Here is a 27,594-nt window from a genome sequence, read left to right on the forward strand (position 1 = left end):
CCATCTGCCGGGTCACTCCCAAATGGCACAACAGTCAGGAGTCGGGACAGGTTGATGCCAGGAGCCTGGAATTCCATCCCAGTCTCCCACATTGGCTGCATACTTGGGCTATCTTCTACTGCTTTCCCAGGTGATTGGCAGGGAGCTAGCTGAGGTGAAGCTCAGGAAGAATGTTGGTGTCACAGGCAGTGGCTTACTTCACTCTACCACAACAACGCTGGTCTCAGCTCAAATGTTTTGAACTTCAGCATATTCTGGGCTTTGGATTTTTGGATGTTTAACCTACACAGGAAAACACGAACACTTATAGGGGACATGTTTAAAACTGTTTTAACACTGAGGAATACATCTGGCTAAATGTTACACATGAATTTCATGTGCTATTATTAAAACAAATAAAATTCTCATTCCATAATTCAGTGGAATTTTTTCCATGAACCTTTTCTCACCAGCAGCTTTAAAGATTGACAGGAATTCTCTGAGATAGATCTGTAAGAGGCTAGTTTGAATGTAACTACTCTGCTGTTAAGGATTTAAAAACAGACATAGAAAACACTGATTATAAAATTTTTATTTTACTATCCTGACAAGAATACAAGAAAACACCATTTGATGTCAAAAGAGATTTTGGGTGACATGTGTATTATTCAGTGAGAAACTCATCATAATGTTGAAAATGTCAATTTGTTTAAAAAATAGTCTGTAATAATTACGATTACTCTCATCTCTGTATGCTAGGAAGCTTCCATCTGGATTATTTAATTCCGTTTTCTTCAGCTGGGACCTGTGTAGGATCGAGTCCTGCTTTCTTCATTGACACGGCAATATCGAACAAGTAATCATAGCACTCACACCTGCAAAGGCCAAGCAAGAAGGACTGAAGGTGTTTATTCAGAGGGTCCACTCGGAAGGACAGAGGGTCCACTCGGAAGGACAGGGGGTCCACTCGGAAGGACAGGGGATCCACTCGGAAGGACAGAGGGTCCACTCGGAAGGACAGAGGGTCCACTCGGAAGGACAGAGGGTCCACTCGGAAGGACAGGGGGTCCACTCGGAAGGACAGGGGGTCCACTCAGAAGGACAGGGGATCCACTCGGAAGGACAGAGGGTCCACTCGGAAGGACAGAGGGTCCACTCAGGACAGGGGGTCCACTCGGAAGGACAGAGGGTCCACTCGGAAGGACAGAGGGTCCACTCGGAAGGACAGGGCGTCCACTCGGAAGGACAGGGGGCCACTCGGAAGGACAGGGGGTCCACTCGGAAGCCACCCCAGTTCCCCTCTCCCCCCACTGAGTCCTGCTCTGTCTGGTGCCTATACATCTTCCCCTCCAACCTCAGGCCAAATTTTTCTTGTTTTGCCGTTTACACTTTCAAAACAAAGAAAAGATTCATATAAGATTAGATACTCATGAGATAAAAGAGGGTTCAAAGTATGCTACTTATGTGAATTCACAATTTCCACTATATGTCACTTTGCCGAATAAATCTTATTAAATGTCTGCTCTCACTTTGTATTAAAGCACACAGAACCTTGCCAAATAACAGCCCATTCAATGGATACTTCAGACTGAGTGAATATGCAATAAAAGTGAAACAGTTGGAAAGAATAAACTGCTGAGGTTCAAACCAATCACACACACATAAATCACACTTCATTGAGAAATCACACAAAGTATTTCATTCCGTTTCACACTGACAGTGGGGTGACCTGTCCCCGACCTCCTGATGGACACTTACATGGTTTTAGCCTTCTCCCATGTTTCTCCCCACACGTACACCCCATGGCGTCTGACGAGCACTGCACAGGAGTCTGGGTATTCATTCATCGCTTGAGCCATGCGTTCTTTGAGGTCTTTTTCCTCAGGGGTATTTTCAATAATGGGTACCACTAACATATCATCGTATCTGCAAGACGAAGCCATTTTCCCCATTAAAACAAATGAAAGTATTCACACACATATAATCTGTAACTGTTTCAAATAACCAGGTAGACACTCTTTTTGTATCTACTGGTGAGCCATTCCACATTATGAACAAGATGTTGCATGTTATTCGTGCATCTTGCATAAACACCTCTATCAAATACACGCTGGGAATTTGGCAGGCATTGTTTTAATCCTCAGTGTAAATGGCAGAATCTGTACAGTGTACCAAGAGCTAACAAAGAAACTGTCAAGACTGAACAAGTATTTCCTTGAAGCAGAGACAATCAAATTAATAAAAAAAAAGAGAGAAGATGGGAAACGATAAATATCAGAATCAGAAGCATGGAAAGGATTAAGAATTGAACTATATATTAAGTAGGAATTCCCCAGTGAGACAAAATTACTGTATTTCAGCCCTGCAGGACGTCAAAGTGTCTCAGACAGGCAAGTCAAAAATGCATGGGTGGTGTGTGGCACAAGGAGAGCAGGAAAGAACTTCTAGAAGATCATACATTTTCACGTCTGTAGTATTTGTTCTTTATTCATTTCCATTTCCATTTTGGTCTCAGTAAATACATGGAATGGAATTGGAAGGGAAAGATATTGAAGCAAGCAAATGACTTAATTACTGGTAAAATTAACTCTATCCTTGAGGGTATTTATAACCAACAGAAACTCAGGGTTTCCCTTTTTGTATAAATTTCTCTGACCTTTCACTATCTCTACAGTGCCTAAACCTAACAACAATAACAACATCAACAAACTATATCTGAACTACTAACAGAAATTAGTACTTTAATCAGGTATTACACTAAGTAGGTGTTATGTAATAAAAAACATGGCCAACTATTATCATTAACAGTATGGACTTGCCTAGCTTTTTATTTAAGTAAAACAGAGGCAATTATAAACTAACCTTAAATATGAAAGGAATGAGTTGCTGGTCTTCCATCTTTTCCTTATATTGGATAGGACAACCTCAAACTTATTTTTTTTCCCTTTAGCATGTATTGAAATATTTCCAGGCACAAAATAGTCCTACAGCAAATTCAATGAATATCCATCTTCCCATTTCACAGACAGATCACTGCTCCTGACAAGTTCATGAGATGCAGAGGCAACACAGTCCCTTGACCATCAGACAGTATTCTTTCACCGTCACAAACATGTTGCCTCCGGAAAGGAGGATAGTTATATTTGCATATGCTTACTTCCCTAGAATTATGTATTTAGAGGGAGTCTCTCTTTCTTCTTTTTTTCTAAAGATGGACTTCGAACATTTTATTCTTGCCTCTGAATTTTATTTCTTGATCTCAGCAATCAGTTGCTTGAGAAACTAATAGGTCCCTTAAGCCCTGGTTTTGGAAAGGCAACGTGGGCTGTAATTTTTTTTTGGAAGTATTCATTTCAGAATTTCAATATCTAGCTTTTGCAAAGATGTGTTTCACAGTGCTGAGGAATGCTTTAGGCACACAATAAACAGAACTGAAACCTCATCGTATTACTTCTCGGCACACTAGTTGGAACACGCACTTTTTACTACATGCACCAACAATTTAATATTGCTCTTGAGAATATTTTAGTAACACTGGCACTGTTTTCCCCTAAGCGAGGCAACGCAAAATAAGGCCACTCTGGAAATTCAGAAGAATGAAAGCTCATGGATAAGAATGCTCATAAAAGTCAGAGGTGAGGCTTAGCTTGGCCCCAAGCACAAACAACATGTTTTTTCATGCCATATGATGTTCTAGATGTTTGAATAATTCCTATCTTTTTTTTGTGTGTGGGTGAGGGGTTGGTAGATAAAAACTTATTTATAAGGTCACTGTTGGACATTTACTATCCATGCCACCTTGAACCCCCAAATTGCAAAAGCACAGACATCTGTTTAACCAAAATGATTACAAAGCATTTATGAATATGCAAACATTCTCCACATACTGAATTAACTCATTGTGAAATATGAAGTGACTATTGGCCCAAACCCGCTAGGACCGTGTGAAGCTAAGGGGCGGTGCTCCCCAGGAGCCTTGGTACAGCAGCAGAACCTTGTCATCTGTACAGGTTCTTCTCATCCCAAGCACTTCTATTCTACTTTAATAAATATTTTGTTATTCATGTTGCTAAGAATTTATTATGGCTGGGTTGGAGGTTGGGAGGAGGGAAGACATCTGATTTTTGAGACTGAAAACAGATTTGGAATTACCATATTAACTGGAATACTATTTAACATAAATCTTAGCATTTCATTACATGCTCCAAATCACTGTAATGCTGTTAGTTAAAAAGAAGGGAAAATGCTTTTCAAATTACTTATTTGAGAGGGAGAGACAGAAACACACACACAGTGAGAGAAAGCGACAGCCTATCTGTTGGTTCACTCCCTGAATTTTAAATGCCTGGAATGGCTCTTTTGGGAGAGACTGGGCTGAACCTGGGAGCCAAAAACTTAATCTAGGTCTCCCAGGGGGGTGGCAGAGATCAATGATTTGAGCCTGCCAGGATTGACAAAAGCAGGAAGTTCGAATGGGCAGCTGGAGCTGGGCGGCAAATCCAGGGGCACCTAACCCACGTCAGTGACTGGGCTCAATGCCTACTCCTCAAACTGCTTCACACACACACACACGCACACACACACACGCGCACGCACACATGATACCTGTAATATCCTCCTGAGGTACACTTCCTTATTCCTTTGATCATCTCTTGGTGTGTAATTTTAAACTCCCGGCCCGGAAACAGGAGGGTGGCCATGACGGCAGCTTTCGAGTGGGTGTGAATCACCGCACCTGCTCCTGAAGGAGGAAGAAGAAAGTCATGTGCCAACGGAGACAAAATCAAACCTTAAAAAACTCTACAGAGGCGCAGATATGTACGCATACACTTTATATATATATATACACATATATATTCATTTATAGTTGTGGGTTTATTCCCTGCAGCATGAAATAAGCTGGCAGTGAATGGAAAAGAAAATGGAATTTTTCATAGGCTGATGGGGAAAACGGAATGAGCTAACACATTTCAAGTTCTACAGTGTAAGTACCCAAGAACCAGTAATGTAAGTCATAAAGGTTGTTGAGGGGGCCTCGTCTGCCAGCCAGCATTCCATCTGTCTGCAGTGTATTCCGCTCACCTCTCATTGTGTAAGCGTTCATGAAGAGAGGCGTGCACTGGCTTTTCTTTAGTTTCTTGGATGGTGGAGGCCCACTGATGTCTCGTTCATTTATATCACAAACAAACATGTCTTCGGGCTATCCGTGGGCGGAGAGGAAGGAAGGTTTATGAAGTGCCAATCAGAAATATCCCTTTTGCAGAGCGTGTGCATACACGCATGTGCACACACACACACACACACACACACACACACACACACACACTGTGCATATGCTTCAAAAATTTCATGGAAAAATATAACGAAAATACATGTTTATTTTGGTGCAGAAAATATTGAAATCCCTGCATAATCCTTTTTCATAACACACATCTTCCATGAACTTTTAAAAGAACTTGCATAACACTAATTATTTTTATATATGTATGATTTATATTTCAAATAGTTGAGATTACAGCTTTCCTCTCAAAAATTTCACAAAATTAAAAAAAAAATGTTCCTATTACTCAAAACATTCATGTCTTAAAAAGTCACATTTCTTTAAAATTTAAAGAAAAGTTAATGTGGACAATTAACATATCAATGCAGGGATGCTGTCATCAGTTTATTAATTTAGCTTTTCAACTTTCCCCTGCAATTTCACAACTGTCTTAGGTTCAAGGAAATTAGAGTGAAAAACGAAGTTTACTTGGGTGCAAAAAAAAATTGAAATTGGCATATTTGTTTTTTATGACATGCACTGTCCATGACAGAAGGCCCCTCACAGAGAATGTATGGAGAAATTAAGGTTCTAGATGGATATTAGAACTTCATAACATAAGAGAAAGACTTCAGAGTAAGACATTCTTATCTTGACGGGTACCCTGAAAGGTTAATCCCAGCAAGGCAGGTTATTCTGCAAGTTTAAGGAATGACTTAGAATCACGGATATTTCATGGTGATGTGTGTGTATCTTTGACATATAAGCTTTCATTTACCAGGGTTTAGTACAAATCACAGCCGAAGCGCTCCAGATGCTGGACCAGAGGCAGTCCTCCCTCTCTGCCGTAGGGGCTGGGAGCTGCAGCGTATGCTCATGCTCGTTAGTTCATAACGGGACTTCTCAGGATTTCAAGACCAAGTTTCATCATTGCAAGTTGGAATCGTTTCTGCTGTCATGAAATGTCAGTTGGGTCGGCTGAGACCAATGATCTCTCATCAGCCTCACAGATCATCCAGCTGCAAAGCTACAAGCCTTTTTCACGCCCAGTGGAGACTGTGCTACCCACTTTTACACCCTCCGGGCTGGATGAGATCCCAAAACACACACAGGGGCAGGAGGGATATACACCACCTTAAAAAGACATTTAATTGTTGCTCAACAAATGCTTGGTTAGTTATTTGAATCATCACAAAAGCATCACCCTTTAAAACATCACATTGCTTTAAACGTAGTTGCGTTTCATAAAGCAACAGTTACGTAGAGAAGAAAAGGCATTCTTAGGAAGGATCACGGCTCCATACCTGAATCCTCTCCTTCTGCACGCCTGAAGGAGCGATGTAGATCTCATTGCTGGCAATGCAAAACAGAGAAATCGGTGTTTACTGACTTAATTTTCTACTTCGGAAGAGAAAAATGGATCCTTGCAGACCATTCTCTAACCTTATAAATCAAGCCATATCAACAGCTGCCTCAGTTAGCTGAAGATTTAAGCAGCACAGGAAGAGAGGCTGCTACTGGGGCTGGGGTGATGGCTCAATGGGCTAATCCTCCACCTTGCAGCACCAGCATCCCATAAGGCCTCCAGTTTATGTCCCAGCTGCTCCATCTCCCATCCAGGCTCCTGTTTGTGACCTGGGAAAACAGGGGAAGATGGCCCAAAGCCTTGAGATCTATATTCCCCTGGGGGACCTGGAAGAAGCTCTAGGCTCCTGGCTTCAGATGGGCTCAGCCCTGGCCACTGTGGCCATTTGGGGAGTGAACCAGTGAATGAAATACTTTTCTTGTTCTGCTTCTTCTCTGTATATCTGCCTTTCCAATTAAAAATTAATTACAAAAAGATAAAAATAAATAAGATAAACATAGATAAAAATATAGCTTTAAGATTTATTTACCTTTAAGTGGAAAGACAGACTTACAGAGAGGAGGAAAGACAAAGAGGAAGATCTTCCATCTGTTTATTCACTCCCCACATGGCCACAACGACCAGAGCCAAGCTGATCCAGGAGCCTGTTCCAGGTCTCTCACGCAGGTGCAGGGTCCCAAGACTTTGGGCAGTCCTCCACTGCTTTCCCAGGCCACAAGCAGGGAGCTGGGTGGGTGGGGGGCTGCTGGGATTAGAATAGACATCCATATGTGATCCTGGAACATGCAAGACAAGGACTTTAGCCACTAGGCTACTGTGCTGGGCCCCAAAATAAATAAATCTTAAAAAAAAGAAAAAATCCAACTAAAGGGAGTTGCTGAAGGGAGTTGTTCTTTCATGTCTTCTACATTTTTGTTCTTATTTATTCTTTAAAAAAATAACACTACTTACTACTTGAAAGGCAGAGTGACAGAGAGGGAGGGAAGGAAAGAAGGAGACGAAGAAAAGGAGGTTCTTCTGCCCATTGGTTCGTTCTTCAGATAGATAAAACAGGCAGGGACGGGCCAGGCAGTGAGCAGGAGAGCTATGTGGGTTTCCCATGTGTGTGGCGGAGACCTGGGTACTTGGCCATCATCAGCTGCCTTCCCAGACGCATTAGTAAGGAGCTGGACGAGAGGCAGAGCTCCCAGGACTTGAACTACAACCTGAGATGTGGGTGTCATTGTGGCACAATGGCAAGCAAAGATCAATGGTAACAAGGCTTTTGTCTAGTTCCAAGAAACAAAAAGCTGAAAATTTTCATATCTTAAGACACGGGTCAACAGTTTATTCTGTTGTAGGTGAACTACAACCAAGGGAAAACAAGCTCAACAGGAGTAGTCAAGAACAAAGTTGCATTATTTGACATGCTTCTTACAAACCATGAAGTTGAGCGACCCCTGCTGGACAGTCTGCTAATCACAACATTTATACCAAGCAACTTTCGGGACAGGACCATATGCTTCCTAATTCAAAAACACATGAATTTGGGAGAATATTGAATAAGCAGGCTAAAACAATGGCAGAAAGTTAAATACAGAAAAAAAGACAATGTGCATAAATCTCTTTATTACTAGATTTGTGCTTAGAGAGAGATGACTTTTCCCATCAGTTACCATGAGGCACTCTTGAATTCTATTTGCAAGTAATTTCACAATTTTCTTTAACTTCTCTGCACCCTCAACAATGTTGCTTTGGCTTCTTGATGGGCCCAACTGCTGCTGCAGTATTAATGAGCTGCCACAAACTCACATAATTTCCCTAAAGAAATGAGGGCATCCACATGCGCCATCTTCCAAAGGCACACATACAGGGACACTGAGCACATTATCAGATACTTCCTGGTGAAAACGAGGCTGACGGCTTGGATTACATTGTAAAAGCTAGGCTGACCAACAGTCTTAGACCTAAGAACACACACACACACACACACACACACACACACACACACACACATATATGGTGGCAGGAAAGTTTCTTTCAGGCTCCAGTGGTAAAGTGTGGAAGATAAATGCTTGCCATTATGAATGCAGTCCAGGGCATAGGAGCTGCAGGCAAGTGTTAGCTTCCACGCAGCGTTGCTTCATTCAGCTTCAGGAGACAGCACGGCAGGACCCTCTTCTGGAGCAGTGGCATGGGGGACAGAGCCTGCTGGTTCTTACAAAAACCAGTGACCCAACCTTGCGTCCCGTGTTAACACGGAAGAAACTCTAGCATCCTCTTGTGTGGGGAGAAATTTCTGCTGTACTGGGAACTGAACCGCATAACACTTCAAAACTGCTGGATGGATAAAATCCATCCACAAAGTGGCAAAATCCAGGTATTTATTCAGTTTATTTAAGTGATCTGGTATGTTAAGTCTGTTTTTTTGACTGCCCTGCAAAAATGGAAATAAATTCAGACTGAGCAACTTTGGATAATGAAAAGATTAACTAAATAGTTCTTAGGAAAAATCCCTACATTTACACCTATAAAAACAGAAATACTGGCTGAAAACCAAAGATGACAGAGCTTCGATTTTAGGAGGGAAATATGCTGAAGGCTGAATTATTGCATTAAGTTGGTTCTGTAAGCCATAAACAAAAAGTAGTTTGAATTTCAAAGTATTACGTCTTGGAATTTATTTTCCTTAATTCCCTGGTCTTTCACTGTGTAGGAGCAACAGCCAAAATCTAAGAGTTCATAGTATACCAGGTTCAGTTATTCTCTTTTTATCTACTTTCTGGTAATTAAAAAACAAAAAGGCGCAACGGGTTGAACCACTGCTTGAGAAACCTACATTCCATTTTGGAGTGCTTAGCTGTGTCACATCTAATCTGGCTTCCTGCTAATGCATCCTGGGAGGCAAGTGATGGCTCAAGTGCTTGGGCTCCTGCCCCCACCTGGGATACAGTTCTGGGCTCCTGGTGGTGGCCTGGTCGGCACTGGCTATTGCACGTGTGTGGGAAGTGAACAAATGAATGCAAGACCTTTCTACTTCTGTCTCGCCCCCATGTTCCACTCCACTTCGTTGTTGTTTCAAGCCAATGAGAATAAGCAAACATTTAAAGAACACTTAAATCTTAATTTGTTCAGTTTATCTCATCTATAGGAGCAGTGACTCTGACACACATCAATATTATCCTGGGAGAAGAAGGAATGCTACAAAAGGGCAGTAGGGACTCAACCCACACACAGCAGCTGCTGAGTAGCCTGGAACTGCCTTGGGTGTTTGGTATTTTCCTGAGTCTTTGACTTTACTCTAATGAGTGGCTAAACTTGTTTCTACATAGATCTTTTGGTACCTCACTGCCGGAGCCTAAGGCGAAATGGTATCATCCAAACTTGGAATCAGTAAATAAACTTACATTCCGGAAGAGCTTACTGTCATTCTTACTCTAGAAATATCACTTAGGTATGCACTTCATTCCTAATTTACCTCAAGCCTCAAAGAATAAAACTTTGCCCAATAAAATGAGGATTATGTTTCTGACCAAGTTAATGATGTGGGCATCTGAAATAATCTAAGTGTTAAGCATAAGAAGCAACATTTTGGAGTTCGAGCTCAGGGCTTGGGTGGTGGGAGCTTCCAGCAGCCAGGCAGCTGCTGGGAGTATGCAAGCCAGGTCAGACCCAATGCTTGGAGCCCTGGTCACAGCCACCACTGCCATGGGGTAAGTGAGTCCTGGGGTTTGAATGCCCAGTGCGCCAACTGACACCAGGCTCCGACTGCTGGCCACCTGGTGGTGAGCTCTGGGATTTTGAGGTGTGGAACCGCTGCCTAGGTACAAAAATGATTGAGTGAGGCTACTGTGTGTGTTGGTGAGGTGTCAATTCTGAGGGACTCCCAATGACAGGGTCACTTTACTTGGAGGGGAGAGTCTGGACAATCTGTATGGGTCAGATTGATATACCAGCTTACATGTAAGTCCTGTGGAGGACTTGTTATCATTGAACAATGCAGGGCACCACATGCCAGTCCATGTGAAAACTAGGGCTGGGGGCCTGACTAGCAGAGCTAGATCCTAGTACCTGACAGAATGTCAGAACAGGGGACGGGTCACATTAGGCAGAGCCACGCCACTAACCAGTACAAGAGAGAACCATGTCTGGGGGTAGATTCTGTGGGCGATGTATGGGCTCAACCCTGTGGAAATACAAGTCCCATCATGGTTAGCTCAAGAGTTGGGATGGTAATGGGTTGAGCTAGGTGTTACCATGGAACCTGCCATCACTCATGGGTATAGGAACAATAACAGTCTGGGCAGGTAGGTCCAGGCTGCAGCACTCGCATGTACATCCTAAAACAGGGTGTGGGGCAGGCCAGATCGCAATGCTCACCTGCTTATACAAGGCCAAGATGGAAGGGCAGACTATGCCGGGCATTGGCCTAACACCCGCTGGCATTAATGAGATCTGGGTCTGGGAGTGGGTCAAGTGGGAACTTGGGAAACTCCCCTAGTGGGTCATAACTCTCATTGATGATCACATGGTCCAGGCCTGGGGGTCGGGCAAGCTGGGCAAAATAGCTCCAACTGCTTGCTAATGTGTGGGTTGGGTATGGAAGGGGGAAGACTGGGCATGACCAAGCAAACCTCAGCTCACAAGCAAAAATAGAAATCAGGATGGAGCACAGATCATGCCAAGCTAGTTCCTACACTTACTGGTCTGCATGAGCCAGGGATGCTAAGCCACAGCATTTAAGGCAAAAACCAAGACAGGTGAAGGGCTATGCCAAACTGGGTCAGAGCAATCACTGGCACACACAAAATTTATGGCTGGGAATAGGTCTGGTTGGGAAGCTAAGAGGACACTTTGGCTGGGTTGGGGTTCATACTGATGAGTGTGGGGGCCAGAGTGGGGGCTGCGCTCTGGTCTGGATATGGATGCAGTCTCCCTTGGCACAAGTATGGACTGGGGCTGGGCGCATCAGACTGGGCTAGACTCCAGCACCATCTGGTGCTTGTGAGGACCAGGGTAAGTGTAGGACAGGCAGGGTAGGTCTCTATACCTACTGAGCCATGTGTGAGCAGTGTCTGGGTGTGGACCAACCTTGGCTGGGATGAAACATCCAATAGTAAGAACCAGAATGGGTTGAAGGCCAGTCAGGAAAGGCCACTGTTCCTGCCAGGAAAGGAGGTGGACTAAGTAAGGCTGGCCTATGGACCCACCAGTGTGCGTGAAATCTGACACTGGGAGAGGTTCTGATGGAAGAGCTTGGGAAACTCCTCTGTCAGGACACAGTCCCTGAAGATGAGCACTAGAACCATGATAGGGAACAGCCCAGACAAGGCCAGGGAACAGTACTCAGCACCATACATTTTGCACAGGTCTGGGGTGAACCAGGTTGAATCAGTTCATATCATCGGCAGGCAAATCTGAACCATAACAGAGTGTGGGTTGGGCTAGGTTCAGTTGCAACACATGCCAATATACCTAAGGGCTGGGACTGGGTGCTGGCTGGGCTGGGCTAGGTAGTAGCCCCCACCAGTATAAGCTGGTATTGTGGGTGGGCCAGGCCGGGTCAGGCTACAGCACACACTGGCAAATGCCGAGTTGAGGCGGGTCATGCCAGACTGGGCCATAGCACCCAACCAGCACATGTGAGAACCAGCAAGGAAGGGGCAAAGCTGGTAGAGGGAATGTGGAGGGCTCTCCTGCTGGACCACCACTCCCACTGGAGAGTGTGAGCTGGGATGGGGCAGACTAGCTCAGGCAGGGCTAAAACACCTGTGGACCTTATGTGAGCTAGACCAGAGAAAAGCCAGGCTGGGCTGACTGTTCCTATTGGTACAAATATAAATCAGAGTGGGTGTGGGTTGGTTGGGCTCTGCCCATCAATTGGCAGAGGCTGGCAAGGGGGGGGTGTTAATTCTGTCAAGTTAAATTGCAGAACCACCTGGAGAGTGCATGATGTGGGGGTGGGAGTGGGCCCAGAAGGGAAAGAGTGGGCACCTCCCTCTTGGGTTACCACTCCCACTGGACAGCATGAAAACCGAGAGTGGGACAGGCATGACTAGACAGAACGGCACCCACCAGCATGTGTGTGGCCTGGATAGTGGGGCTGGTTGGGTTAAACTAGGCTTCAATGTCCATTGACATGCATGGGAGCTGAATGGAATGTGAGACAGACTGGACCAGTCTGCTGTACATACTGGCAAGCACGGGAACCAGAGCAGGGGGCGGGCTCCAACTAGGCTGCAGCTCCCACTGGTTTACGTGAGGGCTGAGTGTGAGGTGGGCAGATTCAGGCTGAACTGCAAATCCATTTGTTCATGTGGAAGACAGGGCTGGAGGCAGAACTGACCCAGCAATTGCAACCACTAGCATATGCATAAGCTGATTGGGGTGACGGACTGTGTCAGAACTTGTATTTGCAGACACACACAAGAATCAGATCTGCGATTACCTCAGACAAAGTTTCTTTGGGGATTCCTCCAACTGAACTGCTGATCTCAGACCCCAACCATGAAGAGAAGTGCAGGTTCCACTGTCTGACTATGGAGTGCAAGTGTCAAAGCTGAGCCTCACTAGAGGCTCAGACAGAGCAGTGGACAGCGTATCTAGGTGCACATGGAGGATATGGCAGCCCATCAAAACCTGCAGAGGACACCTAGTACCACAGCAGAGGATGGAGGACAGAACAAATCAATCATCTAGCCCAGCCATGTGTTGGCAGTGAGAATCTGGGCAAATGGAGACTCTAAGGTGGACTCTGTCAGCCAGAGGATTCTGGAGTGATTTGACCATGCTTGGAATGGCAAGATGGACAGCAATTCAGAACTGCTGAACTCCAAAACCACTTGAGCAGTGCCCTCGGAGCATGCCCCAAGTCGGGGACCAGGGATGGGTGGGAGGCTGGGTGGGGCTTCTCCCTTTGTCTCCCCCTTACCCCAGAAACAGGAAGGAAAAAAGAGAATGTGGAAACAATGATCTTACCCACTTTCCTGTTGTCCTTGACCTTTTGTGCCCTAATCAGTGATGTAAAGATTATCAAAATAAAATAATAATTAAAAAAAGAATCAACATTTTACTACAAAATGCCCGTTTTACTCCACGAACAAGGAATTTAATCAACATTCTGAACAAGACATAAAATTGGTTAATTCCAACCGTGACCTCCAGGAGGAGCTCCTCACCCATTAAGAATCTAACCAAGAAGGCGTTTTAGAGATGCAATCTTCTGTAAGGTGGTTGCAGTGCTACCCTCACTTTCAGGGATGTACCAATGAGTGGCTTGTGGCGACCACACACAATCATAGTGCATGGCTTGGGAAAATCTGTTAGAAAGAATACAGTACTCCATGTTTTTTGATGACAAAATTCCCTTAAGTTCTACATTCTGTTGTTTTTCACTTTCCTGTTTTTACAAGGGCCAATTAGAAATGTTTTAGTTACAGTTGTTACAATTCTTCACTTTGAACATATATACAAGCTACTTCCGCAGATATAAATATTATCTATTATAAATAATACCATCGGAACTCCAATTAGCGTGAACCCACTTATAAATGGATTAAGTAAAACAAGAATAAATGTTATGATAGGGTTTGCTGTGAGAGCTTCTGTGCGATGCTAATTGAGCCATCAGCAACTGGAGTGGCAGTGAGAGAGGAGGCCCAGATGGATGGGCAGGTCCCACTGGGAACACAATCTTAGCAGCCTCTGAGTGCATCCTTATTCCCACAATTGTGTTAGTTGGCTAAGGCCCCTCCTGTTATTTCGCATTGTCCAACTGATGCGTTTCATGAGTTACTTGGTAATTTGTGGTAGATGAGATCACAATGGCACCATTTGTGGATTGTCATTAAATCCTTTTGTTGAAAATGTTCAGATTATATCTTGTATTTGATGCCTTACTGTGCAACACAGCTTCCCTGGGAGCATGACTGCACTCTTGTCTGTTCAATAGCATATACACATTTTGTAACTCAATTACGTTCAACAAAGTAAAGTATGATAAAGACATAAATAAATCAGCTTCACTCAGTTTAATACTCAGCCTCTAGCAAATAATATTCTTCAAATACTTCAGAAACAAACACATTAATCCTATTTCAGAAATCCTGCCTGAATCTCCTGGCTCCCAGCTTTGGCCTGGCCCAGCACTTATTATATCTGCAACTTCTGCATACAAGTGGCATTCCTTTGTGCACATACCCACATTTCTATTCTATTCTTACACTAAATATATCTAAATATCATATAAGATGGACTTGCAGCTCTCTGGACAGAACATATGAGGCTCCCCATGTTCTGCTTACCTGGAGAATTCCTAGAACTAAAATCAGCCAGAAACTCACCCATGCTTCAAGCTAATTCCTCCTCCAGTCCCAGTAACCCAGCCCAAATGGTAAAACTGTTTGCAAAGCTCTGGGATCAGGTATCTTGGATGCTCCTTGTCCTGAAAAAGAAGGTAATGACAGTTAAAATAGACACAGTTAGAATGATAATGCATGACTAAGCATTCCAGCTGGCCTTTCTAATATGTCAGCTAAAGGAAGTAAAAGGAACCGTCGCACAGAAAAGGTGGAGAAATCTACTACAACCGATTCTTGTTTTTAATGTTTGGAAAGTGGATCCACTGCATTACTTGGCAACCTGGAATGATTCAGTATGCAGCCGCTCATCTAATTCAACTCGACGGAGCCAGCTGCAGGACAAGGTAGGGCACACATGCAGAACAGTTAGCCCTGGGTATCTGAGGAAGACCAGTCCCCAGATCCCGGGGGGACACCAAATGTGTGGGTGCTCAAGGTCCGTTGTTGTAGAAAAATGATGAAATCTTTGAACTAAACTCCATTTATCTTCTCATATCCTTTAAATCATTTCTGGATTATTTTTAACCAGCCAAGTGTTAATGCTCCATAAAAAATCATTCCACTGTTTAAGGAATCATGACAGGAATAATGATATTAAATAAAAAAGTGTGTGCAGCTCAGACACAATCTTTTCCCTCTAATTATTTCTGATCCATGGTTGGTGGATATACAGTGAGGGAACTTGGAAGGAGGAGGGCAAGTTGCATATATATATATATACACATATATACATATATTATATATGAGATTGCAATCACTTGCTTCACCCTTTTCTAGAAGATATGTGTCCAGAGGAGCACGTGAATACACATTGCAGTAACCACAAGATCTGCTCAAAACGGGCAAATTTAATAGAAACTTCCACATACACCTGAGACTCCAAGGGGCTTCTGCCTGGAGGTAAGGATGAGCAAATGGCAGATGCTCTGAGGAGGGAAGCACAGCCCAGAAGCATGCTTGTACTGATTCTCGCTCTGGGTCAGGAGCAAGACCGTCTTCAGTTCAAAGGCGATGACTGCTTTGCAGACTGGGTTTTTAGCCACTTCATCAGGTAGCTGTGACTAATGTATTTTCCAAAATACACTGCCAATGCTCTCCATATATACTTCATTTTTGGTAAGTATTGTGAAAATTGATTGATGGTCATCTTCAAAATATAAAATTAGGAACATGCAAACCAAGAATTTCTTAAAATTTCTGATTCAACACAGGCTTAGGAATCAGACCATTTGTTGCTTACAGGACTTTGGGCCTCAGTTTGCTCATCCACAGCATGAGACCACTGTGAGGATTCAAACCAGATGCAATGCACGGGAAAAACCCAGGACACTGTGTGACATGGCCAATGTCGCTTTCCATTCCATTTTAAAGGGTTACAAAATTCTTGAGTTACATTAATAATAATGACCACGTTAATATTTCTTACACCCGTCCTCAGCTAAAATTATCAAAGCCCTGAATCATTTGTCGTTTCCTTTTTTAGGGATATAAATGATGCTTCAATTACACACTATGATAGTGCTAATGGAAAGACTCCTGCAGTTTTCTGATCCTTAAAACCATCGATTTGCACAGCAAATTGCAAACATTATGGAAAATGGACTGTTACCACGGGCCTCTCCTTTCCTTTCTGTCTTTTCCAATACGAGGTATTACAGCATTAGCCCGCTTCATGCTGTAGCAATAACAATGATACGGCAGCTGCTGCTAATAATTTCCATTCAATTGCGCAGACCCACACAATCACAACTGCAGGCACTGACAGAAGCACATGTGGAGAAAATGCAGTCACTTAAATTGTTCAGAGTAAGAAATAGACATTTTAACAAAGATTGATATGGAAACGTTAATATATACTTCTCCTCTGAATGTCAATAATAATCTGTTTGTTACTGTCAGATCTTGCTTTCAAGAATAACAATTTTGGAGGCCAGTAATGTGGTACAATGCTGGCTTCCTGTATGGTTGCTAATTTGTGTCCCAGCTGGTCCATTTTGGCTCCAGCTCCCTGCTAATGCACCTGAGAACGCAGCAGAAGGTAGCCCAAGTCATTGGGCCCTTGCACCCATGTGGGAGACTGAGACGAACCTCCTGGGTCCTGGTTTCAGCCTAGTTCAGCCTCAGCCATTGCAGTCATCTAGAGAATGAACAGTTGGGTGAAAGAACTCTCCTTCTTCTATTCTCTTAACTCTGCCTTTCAAATAAACAAAATAAATCTTTTTTTATAAAAAGTATCAATTTTGAAATATGCATCAAAAGATCCATTATTATCATTTATAGTAGAGCTCTCACAGTGAGGGATAAATGTATAAGAGCATTTTGTATATATCAGAAACATTAACATTTAAAAGGATTTTGATATGATTCCTTATATTTCCAGGATTTTGTTCTAGCTGCTTTAAGGACATAGTTTTGCTGATTACTAAGATACCTACTTACTGCCAAAATGGTGCTAAGTACTGTGATAAGCCCTGAAGAAACAATTATGCGTGAGATAAAATCCTTACCCTGGAGCTCACAATCTAATAAAGAAGTTAGCAAATGACAAAGCAAAATGCCATAAAACAAGATGGCCCAGGGTACTGTGAGAACAGAATTTATTAGTACAAAAGAACAGGAATTAGAGAAAAAGTTTCCTAGAATGACTGAACTGTTTTTCTTCAATATGCTTTTATTTATTACTTATTTTAGTTTATTTCAAATGCAGAGAAACAGAGTTCTTTCACTCTACTGCCTATTGCCCCAAAATGCAGTCTCCAAATCTCGAGGCCTGGGACACCATCTGGGTTACTCATGTGATGTATTTCAGCTCCTAAAAAAAAAAAAAGCCAGCCCACAATAACATATTCAGCAAAATTTTCCTTTGTATTTGAAAATGAAATAAAATACTTTCAAAGCAAACAAAACTGAAAGACGTTTTGCCTCTTCCAGACCTTCCAAACAAATGTTGCCTGTAGATGTGTTACAGAGAAAAAGAACACCTATAAAACTGGAGGCAAACACAGAGAACACATCAATAAACCACAAAAGAAACCTAAATCAAGCAATGAGAAACCCAATGCTAAAATGACTGGACCAAACCAATTCCTGCTGATAATAATCCTAAATGTAAATGGCTTAAACTCAACAATCAAAACACATAGACACATAAAGAGGACTCATTTATCTGTTACCTACAGGAGACACATTTCACCAACAAAGATATATCTTAACTGAAAATGAAAGGGTGGAAAAGGATATTACAGGCTAATGGAAAGGAAAAATGAGCTGATATAGCCATTCTAATACCAGATACTATAGACTTTGATATTAAAAGTATTAAAAGAGAAGAAGAAGGGCACCACATAATGATGGAGAGATCCATTTGGCAAAAGGAAATTACAATAATAAAAGTATACTCACCAAATATGAGGGGACCTAGTATGCGAAACAAATATTAATGGATTTAAAGGGAGAAAGAGACTCTAATACAATAGTGGGAGATCTTAAGACCACACTGAGCTCAATGGGTAGACAGACAAGAGAGAAACTCAGCAGGGAAACAACAGAGCTCACCTAGACAATAGAACAAATGGATTTATTTGATGTCTACAGAACCTTTCATCCTACAGACACAGAATATACTTTGTTCATCAGTACATGGAATTTTCTTCAGGATTAATCACATTATAGACCACAAAACAAGCATCAGAAAATTAAAAAGAAAAACTGAAATTTTACCATGTATCTTCTCTGATCATCATAAACATGGAGACCAATAAGTCAAAATACTCCACAGACATGAGAATATTTGGAAAGTGAACAATGTGTGCTAAATGAACAATGTGTTACAGAAGAAATCAAAGAGGAAATTTTAAAAATTGCTTGAAATGAACAAAGGCATTAACACAACAGCAAAATTATCTCAAGATTAACTGAGAAAAAGAAATAATCAAAATAAGAGAGGAAATAAACCAGATAGAGATCAAAAGAATAAGTAAGATCAACAAATCAAAGAGCTGTATTTTTTTTTTTTTGAGAAAAATCAACCAAATAGATCCCCCTAGCCCAACTAATAAAAAAAAAAATAGAGGGGAGAAGATACAAATCAACAGAATCAGAGACAAAAAGGAAATATAACAACAGATATCTTGGACATACATAAAATAATCAGAAACTATTACAAGTAAATATGCCAAATTGGAAGACCTAAAAGAAATGGATAATTCCTGGGTACATACAATTTACCTCAATTGAATCATGAGATAATTAAAGACCTAAACAGACCTATAACCAGGACATAGATTGAATCAATAATGAATCCTCTAGAAAGAAAAGCTCCAGACTGGATGGATGGCTTTGTTACTGAATTTAACGAAGGGTTTCAAACTTCTTACCCCATGCCTTCACGTGCTATTCAAAACAACAGAAAGGAAGTCAATCTTTCCAAATTGTTTCTATAAAGCTAGTATGACCTTAATACCAAACCCAGATAGATACACAACAGAGAAAAAGAACCACAGACTAATATCCCTGATGAATACAGATGCAAAAATCTTCAACAAAATATTAGCCAACAAATCCAACAACACAACAGACAGATTATTCACCTGGACCAGCATCCTAGCATGCTGGGATGGTTTAACATATGCAAATCAATGAATGTGATACACTGTATCAACAAAATGAAGAATAAAAACCACACAATCATCTCAATAGTTGCAGAGAAAGCATTCAATAGCCAAAGCAATCCTGAAGAATAAAAATAAAGCTGGAGTAATTCCAGACCTCAAGACATACTACCAGGAAGTGGTAATCAAAATAGATTGGTACTACTACAGAACAGAGAAGATCAATGGAACAGAACAGAAACCCCAGAAGTGAGCCCACACATGTACAGTCAACTAATCTTTGACAGCAAAACTGAAAATAATCTGGAGAAAAAGCTCGGTCTCAATAAAGGCTGTTTGAACGATGGGATAACAACCTGCAGAAACAGGAAACAAGACTTTCCACTCTTGCCTTATACAAAAATTAGCTCCAAATTGATCAAGGACCTAAAACTACATTCAGAAACCATAAAAAAATATTAGAGGAAAACATAGGAAACACTCTACAAGATATAGGCATTGGTAAAAACTTCTTAGAAAAGTTACCAAAAGCACAGGCAGTCAAAGCTAAAATAAACAAATGAGGACTACTTCAAACTAAAAAGCCTCTGTAAAGCAAAGGAAATGATCAACAAAGCAAAATGGTGGCACTGTAGGCTGATTTGTAAGAGCATTGCTTTGTGTCTTTGTTACTCTGCTTCTCATCCAGCTTCCTGTTACTGGCCTGGGAAAGCAACAGAGGATGGACCAAGGCCATGTGAGAGACCATGTGGAAGCTCCTGGCTCCTATGTTTAGACTGGCTCAGCTGTGGCCACAGAGGACATTTGGAGGAGTGGGCAACTGGCTAAGATCTCTCTCTCTCTCCCTTACTTTCTCTCTGTAATAAATAAATCTTAAAAGGAAGGAAGAAAGAAAGCCAGCAAGCCTATCTTTTTTCTTCCCAACCAAGCATAACTACTAAGGATAGGGAATATGTTTAGCATAGACACACCTGCCACACTGCTTTGTCTATAAACAGTTGAATCGTGATCAGATTTCCTACACTAAGAAAAGTTCCACATAAAAGGCTACAAATTTCTATCTTGGGTATCACCTAATCACCTAAGGCTAGGGCCTACGAAGTCACAGTGCTTAGAATCTAAGCCAAATCTTTTAAAATAATGACATTTCATAGAGAATCCTAGTTTTAGTTTCCCTTAAAAAAAGAAAAGAAAAGAAAAGAAAAGAAAAGAAAAGAAAAGAAAAGAAAAGAAAAGAAAAGAAAAGAAAAGAAGAAAGCAGAGCAGAGAATCACATCTTGGTGTAGCTAGTAAAGCTGCTGTTGTGACACCAGCACCCCAAGGGCTGCAGATTCATGTCCTGGCTGCTTCACTTCTGAACAACCTGGGAGGGCAGGCGAAGATGACCCAAGTGTGTGGGCCCCTGCCACCCTTTTGGGAGACCTGGATTAAGCTCCTGGCTCTGCCCTGGCCCAGTGCTGGCCACTGTAGACATCTGGGGAGTGAACCAATGCATAGAGCAACTCTCTCTTTCTGACTTTAAAATAAATCTTAAAAAAATTTAAAAAGCAGAACTGGACAGAGTCAAGTGTAATGTTAGCTCTCAGGACAGGACAAATTCTAGCTGTTGTATCTTCGTAATTCTTCTTTATCAAGATAAACTTAAATGTTCATTTAATTTTCCCACAAACTCTCTGAAGTAACTGGTACTTCATGCTATTCAGAATTAATCCTCTCCTGCCCACATCTCCACTGCCTGTTCTGTCTATTACTGGTCTATAGAATTTCCATCACTGGCTTGCCTTAACAAGCACCCAAGTCTCTCCAGGAATAGTGTCTTATTCGTGACTGTCTCTCTCAGTCTGAACTTTGCAATACACAGTTTGCAATACAAAGTGGACGCTTTCCCTTTTAGGGAAACACTTCTTGATTTTTGTTGATGTTGGAAAAATCCAGTGCCAGAGCCTAAAGTAAATCACAGGGTATTTAATTTCAGAACCATGATCCATTTCGAGATTACTGCTCTGAGCTGAGCTTGACCTGAACATAATACATGTAGTGCCAGAAGAATTTTGAGTACTAGAAGAATGTCGATGAAACATAAATCACTTGGGAAAATTAGAGCACAGGATGATTAAATAATACCACCAAAAGGGCTACAGCGGACGGTAAATAACAGAATGTGGGTCAAGAAGGGGATGTCTGCCAGAGGAGAAACAATAAACACACAGCTTTAAGAAGGAAGGTTTTTGGGGAGTCAAATCTTGTTCAAATATTGTTTTTATTTTTTAAAATCAAATCTTTAAAGTTTATTTAAAACTCCTGTGCATGTATACACACTTATATAGAGACAGTGAGTCAGAGAGGGAACATCTGTTTTATCTGTTAGATCTGCTAGTCCACTTCCCAAATGACCATAACAGCACAATAGATGAGGCTGGGCCAGGTTAAAGTCCAGATCTTCCACCTAAGTAGCAGGAGCCATCACCAGTTGCCTCTCAGAGTGCATATTAGCAGGGTGCTGGAATTGGGAGTAGAGCTAGAACTGAAACCCAGGTGTCCAAGTCAGCATCTGCCCTGTAGGCTGCTTGGTCTATTTTGCACATCCTTAACTCATCCTGAGTTTGAGAGTTGTAAATGCAACTACGCAGCTTGCAGCACCATGCCCTGAGCTGCATGCAAGGCTCACTGCAAACTGCTTCTTCTTCCTGTGTTCTATCTTGGGGACTGCCAAGTCCCCCAAAGACTCCATTACGGATCTAGAAGTCATTTTTAGATCCTGCTGTCCTCACAAATGTCTAGTCCACAACTAAACTGTCTTGCTGTTACTGCCTATATCCCTTGCTCAACTCAGTACCATCCCTTGCCACAGCTTTCTAGTTTATCTTCTAACCTCTAACCTTCACCTCTCGCCAGCACCCTAGGCTTTTACCCATCATCTTTCTCACTGCCCTTAGGAAACTAACATGTACTCTAAAGTTGGCCTATAAGGGCATATAGGTCTTTAGCCTTATCTCTTCCCAAGTCCTTGCCCCCTACTTTATGTTCTATTGAAATGAGACTACTATGCCGTGTCTCTAAGACTCTACACATGCCATTCCCCCACCTTGAAAGCCCTTCCTTCTCACTTCATGTGGTTCTGTCCACCTCCAGGTGCTAGCTGACATCTTCATTTTCTCCAGAGGCATTCCTTCATCCATTATAGTTTGTGTCCCTGAAGATCCAACACTTTCTCATCAGTGTAGTATGTCATAGTCCTACTGTTTTCATTGTTGTACCTCTTTGTGTCTCCCACTATACAGAATGTTTTTAGGTGGCCACTCCTGTGCCGAGCTATACGGGGAGGGAGGGGACAGCCTGTGGGGACCTAATTATGTGGGCTTGAGTGGGGAGGGCTAGGGGCATAGCACTGGAGGGGCATGTGGGGACCCAGGAGCTCATCTCTGGATGGTGGAATGAACCTGGGGATTTCCCCATGTAACTTGTCCTGGCCAAGGTGAGATGAGGGGAGGGGAGTGGGGGAGTGCTCCAGGTCAGCACGCTGCCCCAGGGTGCTGGTGGACCAGGCCTGGAGAACTTCAATGGGCCTGGATCTTGAGTGTGTGGTGGGGTAAGGCACCAGGCATGTGCCAAGAGTTTGGCATGAGGGCAGAGCTCCAGACCAGCACACCATCTATTGGGCTTCCAAAGACTGGGCTGGAGAACCCATGCACTCCTGGGTAGGATTGTGGATTGATCAGAAAAGGAGGCAAGGGAATATGGGGTAGGGAGGAACTTAGAGGGAATATGTTGCAGGTGAGGAATGACTATAGAGGGACTTCCAATGACAAGGCCACTATACTTATAGGTAAGTGAGGGGACTGAGACCTGGTGTGGAGGGGAGAGGCCTGAAGACCTTTATGCGTTAGCCCACATGGGAGACCTGAGCTGGGTTTGTTAGCAGGAAACACCTTTGACCACCACACACCAGCCCACACAAAAGCTAAGGCTGTGGGACTGCCTGGCAAGATTAGATCATAGTACCTGACAGTAAGTGTCAGAACAAGGGATGTGTAATGTTAGGCTGGGCTATGACACTAACCAGCATGCGAGAGAACCAGGTACTGGAGTAGATTCTGTAGCAAATATATGGGTCAAACCCTATGGAACTGGTTAGTTTAAGAGTTGAGATAGTGATAGGCTGAGCTAGGCATGATCATGGGACCTGATTACACTCATTGGTACTGGGACTAGGAACAGGCCGGGCAGGTCCAGGATGCAGCACCCGCATGCACATGTGAAAACAGGGTGTGGGGCAGGCTGGGCTGCAACATTTACCAGCTCATACAAAGGCCAGAACAGAGGGGGCAGGCTATGCTGGGTAAGGGCCTGGTACCCACTGGCATGCATGAAATCTAGATCTGGGAGTGGGTCTGGTGGGAGAACTTGGGAATTCCCCTAGTGAGCCATAGAACCTACTGGTGACCACATGGTTCAGGTGTGGTGTTGGGCAGGCAGGGCAAGGTAGTTCCACCCCTTGGCAAGTGTGGGTTGGTTTTGGAAGGGGGCATACTGGGCAGAGTGGAGTAAACCTTAGCCCACCGGCAAGTGCAGGAGCCAGGTTGGAGTACAGGTCATGCCAGGTTAGGCTATCACACCTAAGTTTTCATGAGCCACGGATGAGAGTAGACTGAGCAAGGCCAAGCTATAGCACCTGTCAGCTAGAACGGGTACCGGGTGCCAACCAAGTCAGGCCAGGCTGCAGCATCCAAAGGCAAAGACCAAGACAGGTGATGCCAAACTGCATGACAGCAACCACTGGCAAGCACAAGAGCTATGCTTGGGAAGAAGCCTGGTTGGGGAGTTAAGGAACTGGGTGGTGGATGGTGGTTCCCACAGGTAAGCATGAGGGCCAGGGTGGGGGCTGCAGTCTTTCTGGACATGGCTGCAGTGTCCCTCAGCACAATGTGGACTGGGTCTGGGGTGGGCCAGACCAGGCTAGACTCCAGCACCCACTGGTGCTCATAAGAACCAGGATGGCTGTCAGATGGGCAGGGCTAAGTCTCTGCCCCTGTTGAGCCATGCGTGAGCTGTGTCTGGGTGTAGATCAGGTTTGGCTGGGCTGTAGCACCTAACGGTAAGAACTGGAATGGGTGAGGGCCAGTCAGGAAAGCCCACTGTTCCTGCCAGAACAGGAGATGGACTAAATTGGGTTGGGCCATGTACTCACCAGTGTATGCAAGTTCTAGCATTGAAACAGGTTCTGATGGAGGGGCTTGGGAAACTCCTGTCAGGATGCAGTCCCTCCAGGTGAGTGCAAAAACCAAGGCTAGGAGCAGCCCAGATCAGGCTAGGTTATAGTACCCACTGGCATACATTTGGTGCAGCTCTGGGGTGGACGAGGCTGGGCCAGTTCATATCACCTGCTGGCAGATCTGAGGACCAGAATAGGATTACCTGGTAAGCTGGGCCAGGTCGTAATCCCAGCTAGTTCGCATTGGGGCTGAGACTGGCAGCTGACTGGGCTGGGCTGGGCTATAGCCCACTCCAGTATGAGTTGGTGGGTCAGGTTATAGCACCCACTGGCAAATGCTGAGGTGAGGTGGGCTGTGACAACTAGGTGGCAGTGTCCCCAATCAGCACACATGATACTTGGGGGGAGGGGTTGCAAAGGGCTGTTCTGCTGGGCCACTATTTCCACTGATGAGCATGAGTGCTGGGATTGGGGCACACCATGCTGGGCAGGGCTACAATACCTATTGGCCTGCAAGTGACCTGGGTTAGGGGGAAAGCCAGGCTGGGCTGATTGTATTCAGTGGTGCATGCATAAACCACAGTGGGTGATGGTTGGTTGGACTTTGCCACAGCATCAGCTGGCAGGTGCTGGCACTAGGGGCAAATTTTGTTAAGCTGAACTGCAGAACCACCTGGAGAGTGCAGGATCCGGGGGTGGAAGTGGGTCTATTAGGGAGACTGTGGGCACCTCCCTCTTGGGTTGCCACTCCTACTGGTAAGCATGAGAACCAGGACTGTGGCAGGCATGACTAGATAGACTGGCACCTAGTGGCACCTGGTGGCACCAGTGTGGACTGGATAGTGGGGGCTGGTTGGGTTGAACTAGGATTCAATGCCCATCGACACATATGAGAGCTGAATGAAATGTGTGACAGACTGAACCAGTCTGATGTACACACTGGCAAGCATGGGAATCAGGACAGGGGCGGGTCTAATGGGGGACTGGGGGTTGCACTAGCTAGGCTGCAGCTGCTGCTGGTTTACCTGAAGGCCAAGTGTGATGTGGACAGAATCGGACTGGGCTGCAACACCCATTGGTTTGTGTAGGAGCCGGGGCTGGAGATAGAACTGACCCAGCAATTGCAACTACCAGTGTATGCATAGGCTGACTTGGGCAATGGACTGTGCTGGACCTTGTATGAACCCTGAGAAAGCCGGCAATTTTGGCGGGGAGTCGGGCTTGCTCTGCATGTGAGGCAGGGTTTGACAGCAGCTTGTACTCAACCTGTATATTCGTCTAGCTCTGCTCTGAACCCCAGGGCAGGCGATAAATAGATGCAGCCTGAGGGTGCAGAACTGACTAGAGCCTTAAGGAAGAGGCGGTTCCAGGACTCTTCACACTCAATCTGAAGCCAGGGAGTCAGGCAAAAGGCTGGCTTCCAGGGCACCTCAGCAGCTCAGCAACCACCCCCCAGGCGCCCAAGGGCGGGGGTGGCAGAGAATCAGAACCCTCGCTAGATAGTCTGCTGGTGCCCTGGTAGCGGCTCCTGCCGCCGGAGGCCAGGCCTGGGACAAGCCCCGCTCCGCCCATGCTCCTGCCCTTCAGCCCCACGGCTCCCTGCGGCTGAAACCCACGCACTCTCCCGCGCCCAGCCCGCGCGCCGACAGCCCCGCGCGCTCCCGAGCGTCGCCTCTCCCTCCGAGGGGGCAGCGGTGGCCACGCCCCTACCTGCGCGCCGCTTCGCCGGGAGCAACAGCCTCCCTCCGGAGCGAGGCAGCCGGCCATGGCTCGGGCCGCGGATCCTGCTGTCTCCAGTCTTCGCACGGCCCCGCGCGCTCTCAGGGTTCCGCCTGGCTACTGCGGCGAGGTCGCGGGTGCCATCAGGCAGCGCTGAGGGCAGCCCGGGGGGGCGGAACCCGGGAGGACCTCGCGGGCTGAGTGCCGGTGGCGTGGCGGCCGGGCCGGGGGGCGTGGCCCTCGGAGCTGGAGGAGGTCCCCGGAAGCCTCCGCGCCCCAAGAGCCCTGATAGGTCCGGCTGGCGGCATGGGGGCGTGGCCAGCTAGATCGAAGGCGGGACCAGGGAGGGCCTGGGCGCTGGGTGAGCAGGCTGTGCCGCGGGCAGCCCGGGAGAAGGCCGGCAAGATGGCAGCCTCCTGGAGGCTGGGCAGTGACCCGGCGCTGCTACGATGCCTGCTGGGCTTCGGCGGCCGGCGGAGCTCGGCGTTGCTTAAGAGGACTGCTAGGTGGTCTGTCGGCCGCGAAGTTAATTGGAGATGGTTTCACGGCACGCGGTGGCTGCGGGGTGAGTGCCGGGGAGCTGTCAGTTTCTCTGTGGCGGAGGGTCAGGGGCATTCTGATCTCGTAGTCCTGCGTGTGGGTGTGGAGGTGCCCGCATTGCCACCCCTCCTGCCCTGTCCTTTCCTCGTGGATGAGTCCGCTGGCTTGGCCTGCCGTGTAGGTCCGAAGAAGGACCCGGGAGAGCTTGAATCCGTCCTCTGCTTCGACCTTGCCTGGCATCTGTGAGGCCTCTTTGAAGCTTCTGCTCAGTCATATCTCAAGTGGCTTTAGAGTGGTTGGACACCTGGGCCCGGGAGAAGCTGGTGAGATGGAGAGTCACTGCCAGGCTCGGCTCTCATCAGGAGCTGTAAGCTCTTGGAGGCCACACGGGATGCGCCACGCGATGACTCGTTTAAAAATCCTGATTTATAAACACAGCATCACACACGCAAGTCCGAGATAGTATTTCACGCTAAGCCTTGAAAGAGTGGAGCTTAGAAGGGGCTGCGTTTGCTGTAGAGAATTGCTGTTTGGTGGGGATGTTGATTAATGCAGTTGACATACAGTGC

General features: G+C 44.9%; 2 protein-coding genes across 3 annotated transcripts in view; one reads left to right on the forward strand and one right to left on the reverse strand.

The window, feature by feature from the left end:
* Positions 1–555: 555 nt before the first annotated feature.
* On the reverse strand, positions 556–26,646 carry LOC121156417 (APAF1 interacting protein). Its single transcript, XM_040980093.1, has 7 exons — positions 26,477–26,646; positions 14,927–15,027; positions 6,544–6,592; positions 5,062–5,179; positions 4,585–4,720; positions 1,738–1,905; positions 556–854 (listed from the first exon to the last, which is right to left on the reverse strand). Exons 1-7 carry the CDS (start codon positions 26,531–26,533, stop codon positions 755–757), a joined length of 729 nt encoding a protein of 242 aa, XP_040836027.1. The 5' UTR covers positions 26,534–26,646; the 3' UTR covers positions 556–754.
* Positions 26,647–26,801: 155 nt separating this feature from the next.
* The window catches only part of PDHX (pyruvate dehydrogenase complex component X), a 57,193-nt gene continuing 56,400 nt past the window's right edge, over positions 26,802–27,594 (forward strand). Inside the window, exon 1 of one of the 2 annotated variants that reach the window (XM_040980094.1) lies at positions 26,802–27,050. In XM_040980094.1, coding sequence (XP_040836028.1) covers positions 26,891–27,050 — 160 coding nt within the window. In that variant the 5' untranslated portion in view covers positions 26,802–26,890. The remainder of the gene's footprint in view (positions 27,051–27,594) is intronic. The other variant, XM_040980095.1, reaches the window with a different exon arrangement.

Source organism: Ochotona curzoniae, unplaced genomic scaffold (assembly GCF_017591425.1).
Source record: "Ochotona curzoniae isolate NIBS_2020 unplaced genomic scaffold, NIBS_Ocur_1.0 contig_3432, whole genome shotgun sequence".
NCBI lineage: Eukaryota > Metazoa > Chordata > Mammalia > Lagomorpha > Ochotonidae > Ochotona > Ochotona curzoniae.

Bases quoted from the DNA above. Each gene is read 5' to 3' on its own strand.
- LOC121156417 (XM_040980093.1), bottom strand. From the start codon at position 26,533: ATGGCCGGCTGCCTCGCTCCGGAGGGAGGCTGTTGCTCCCGGCGAAGC. The intron at 15,028-26,476 runs GTAGGGGCGTGG...CTTCTTTTTCAG, and splicing joins CCCGGCGAAGCGGCGCGCAG to GACAAGGAGCATCCAAGATA. The intron at 5,180-6,543 runs GTATGGAGCCGT...GCCCACGGATAG, and splicing joins TGCAGAAGGAGAGGATTCAG to CCCGAAGACATGTTTGTTTG.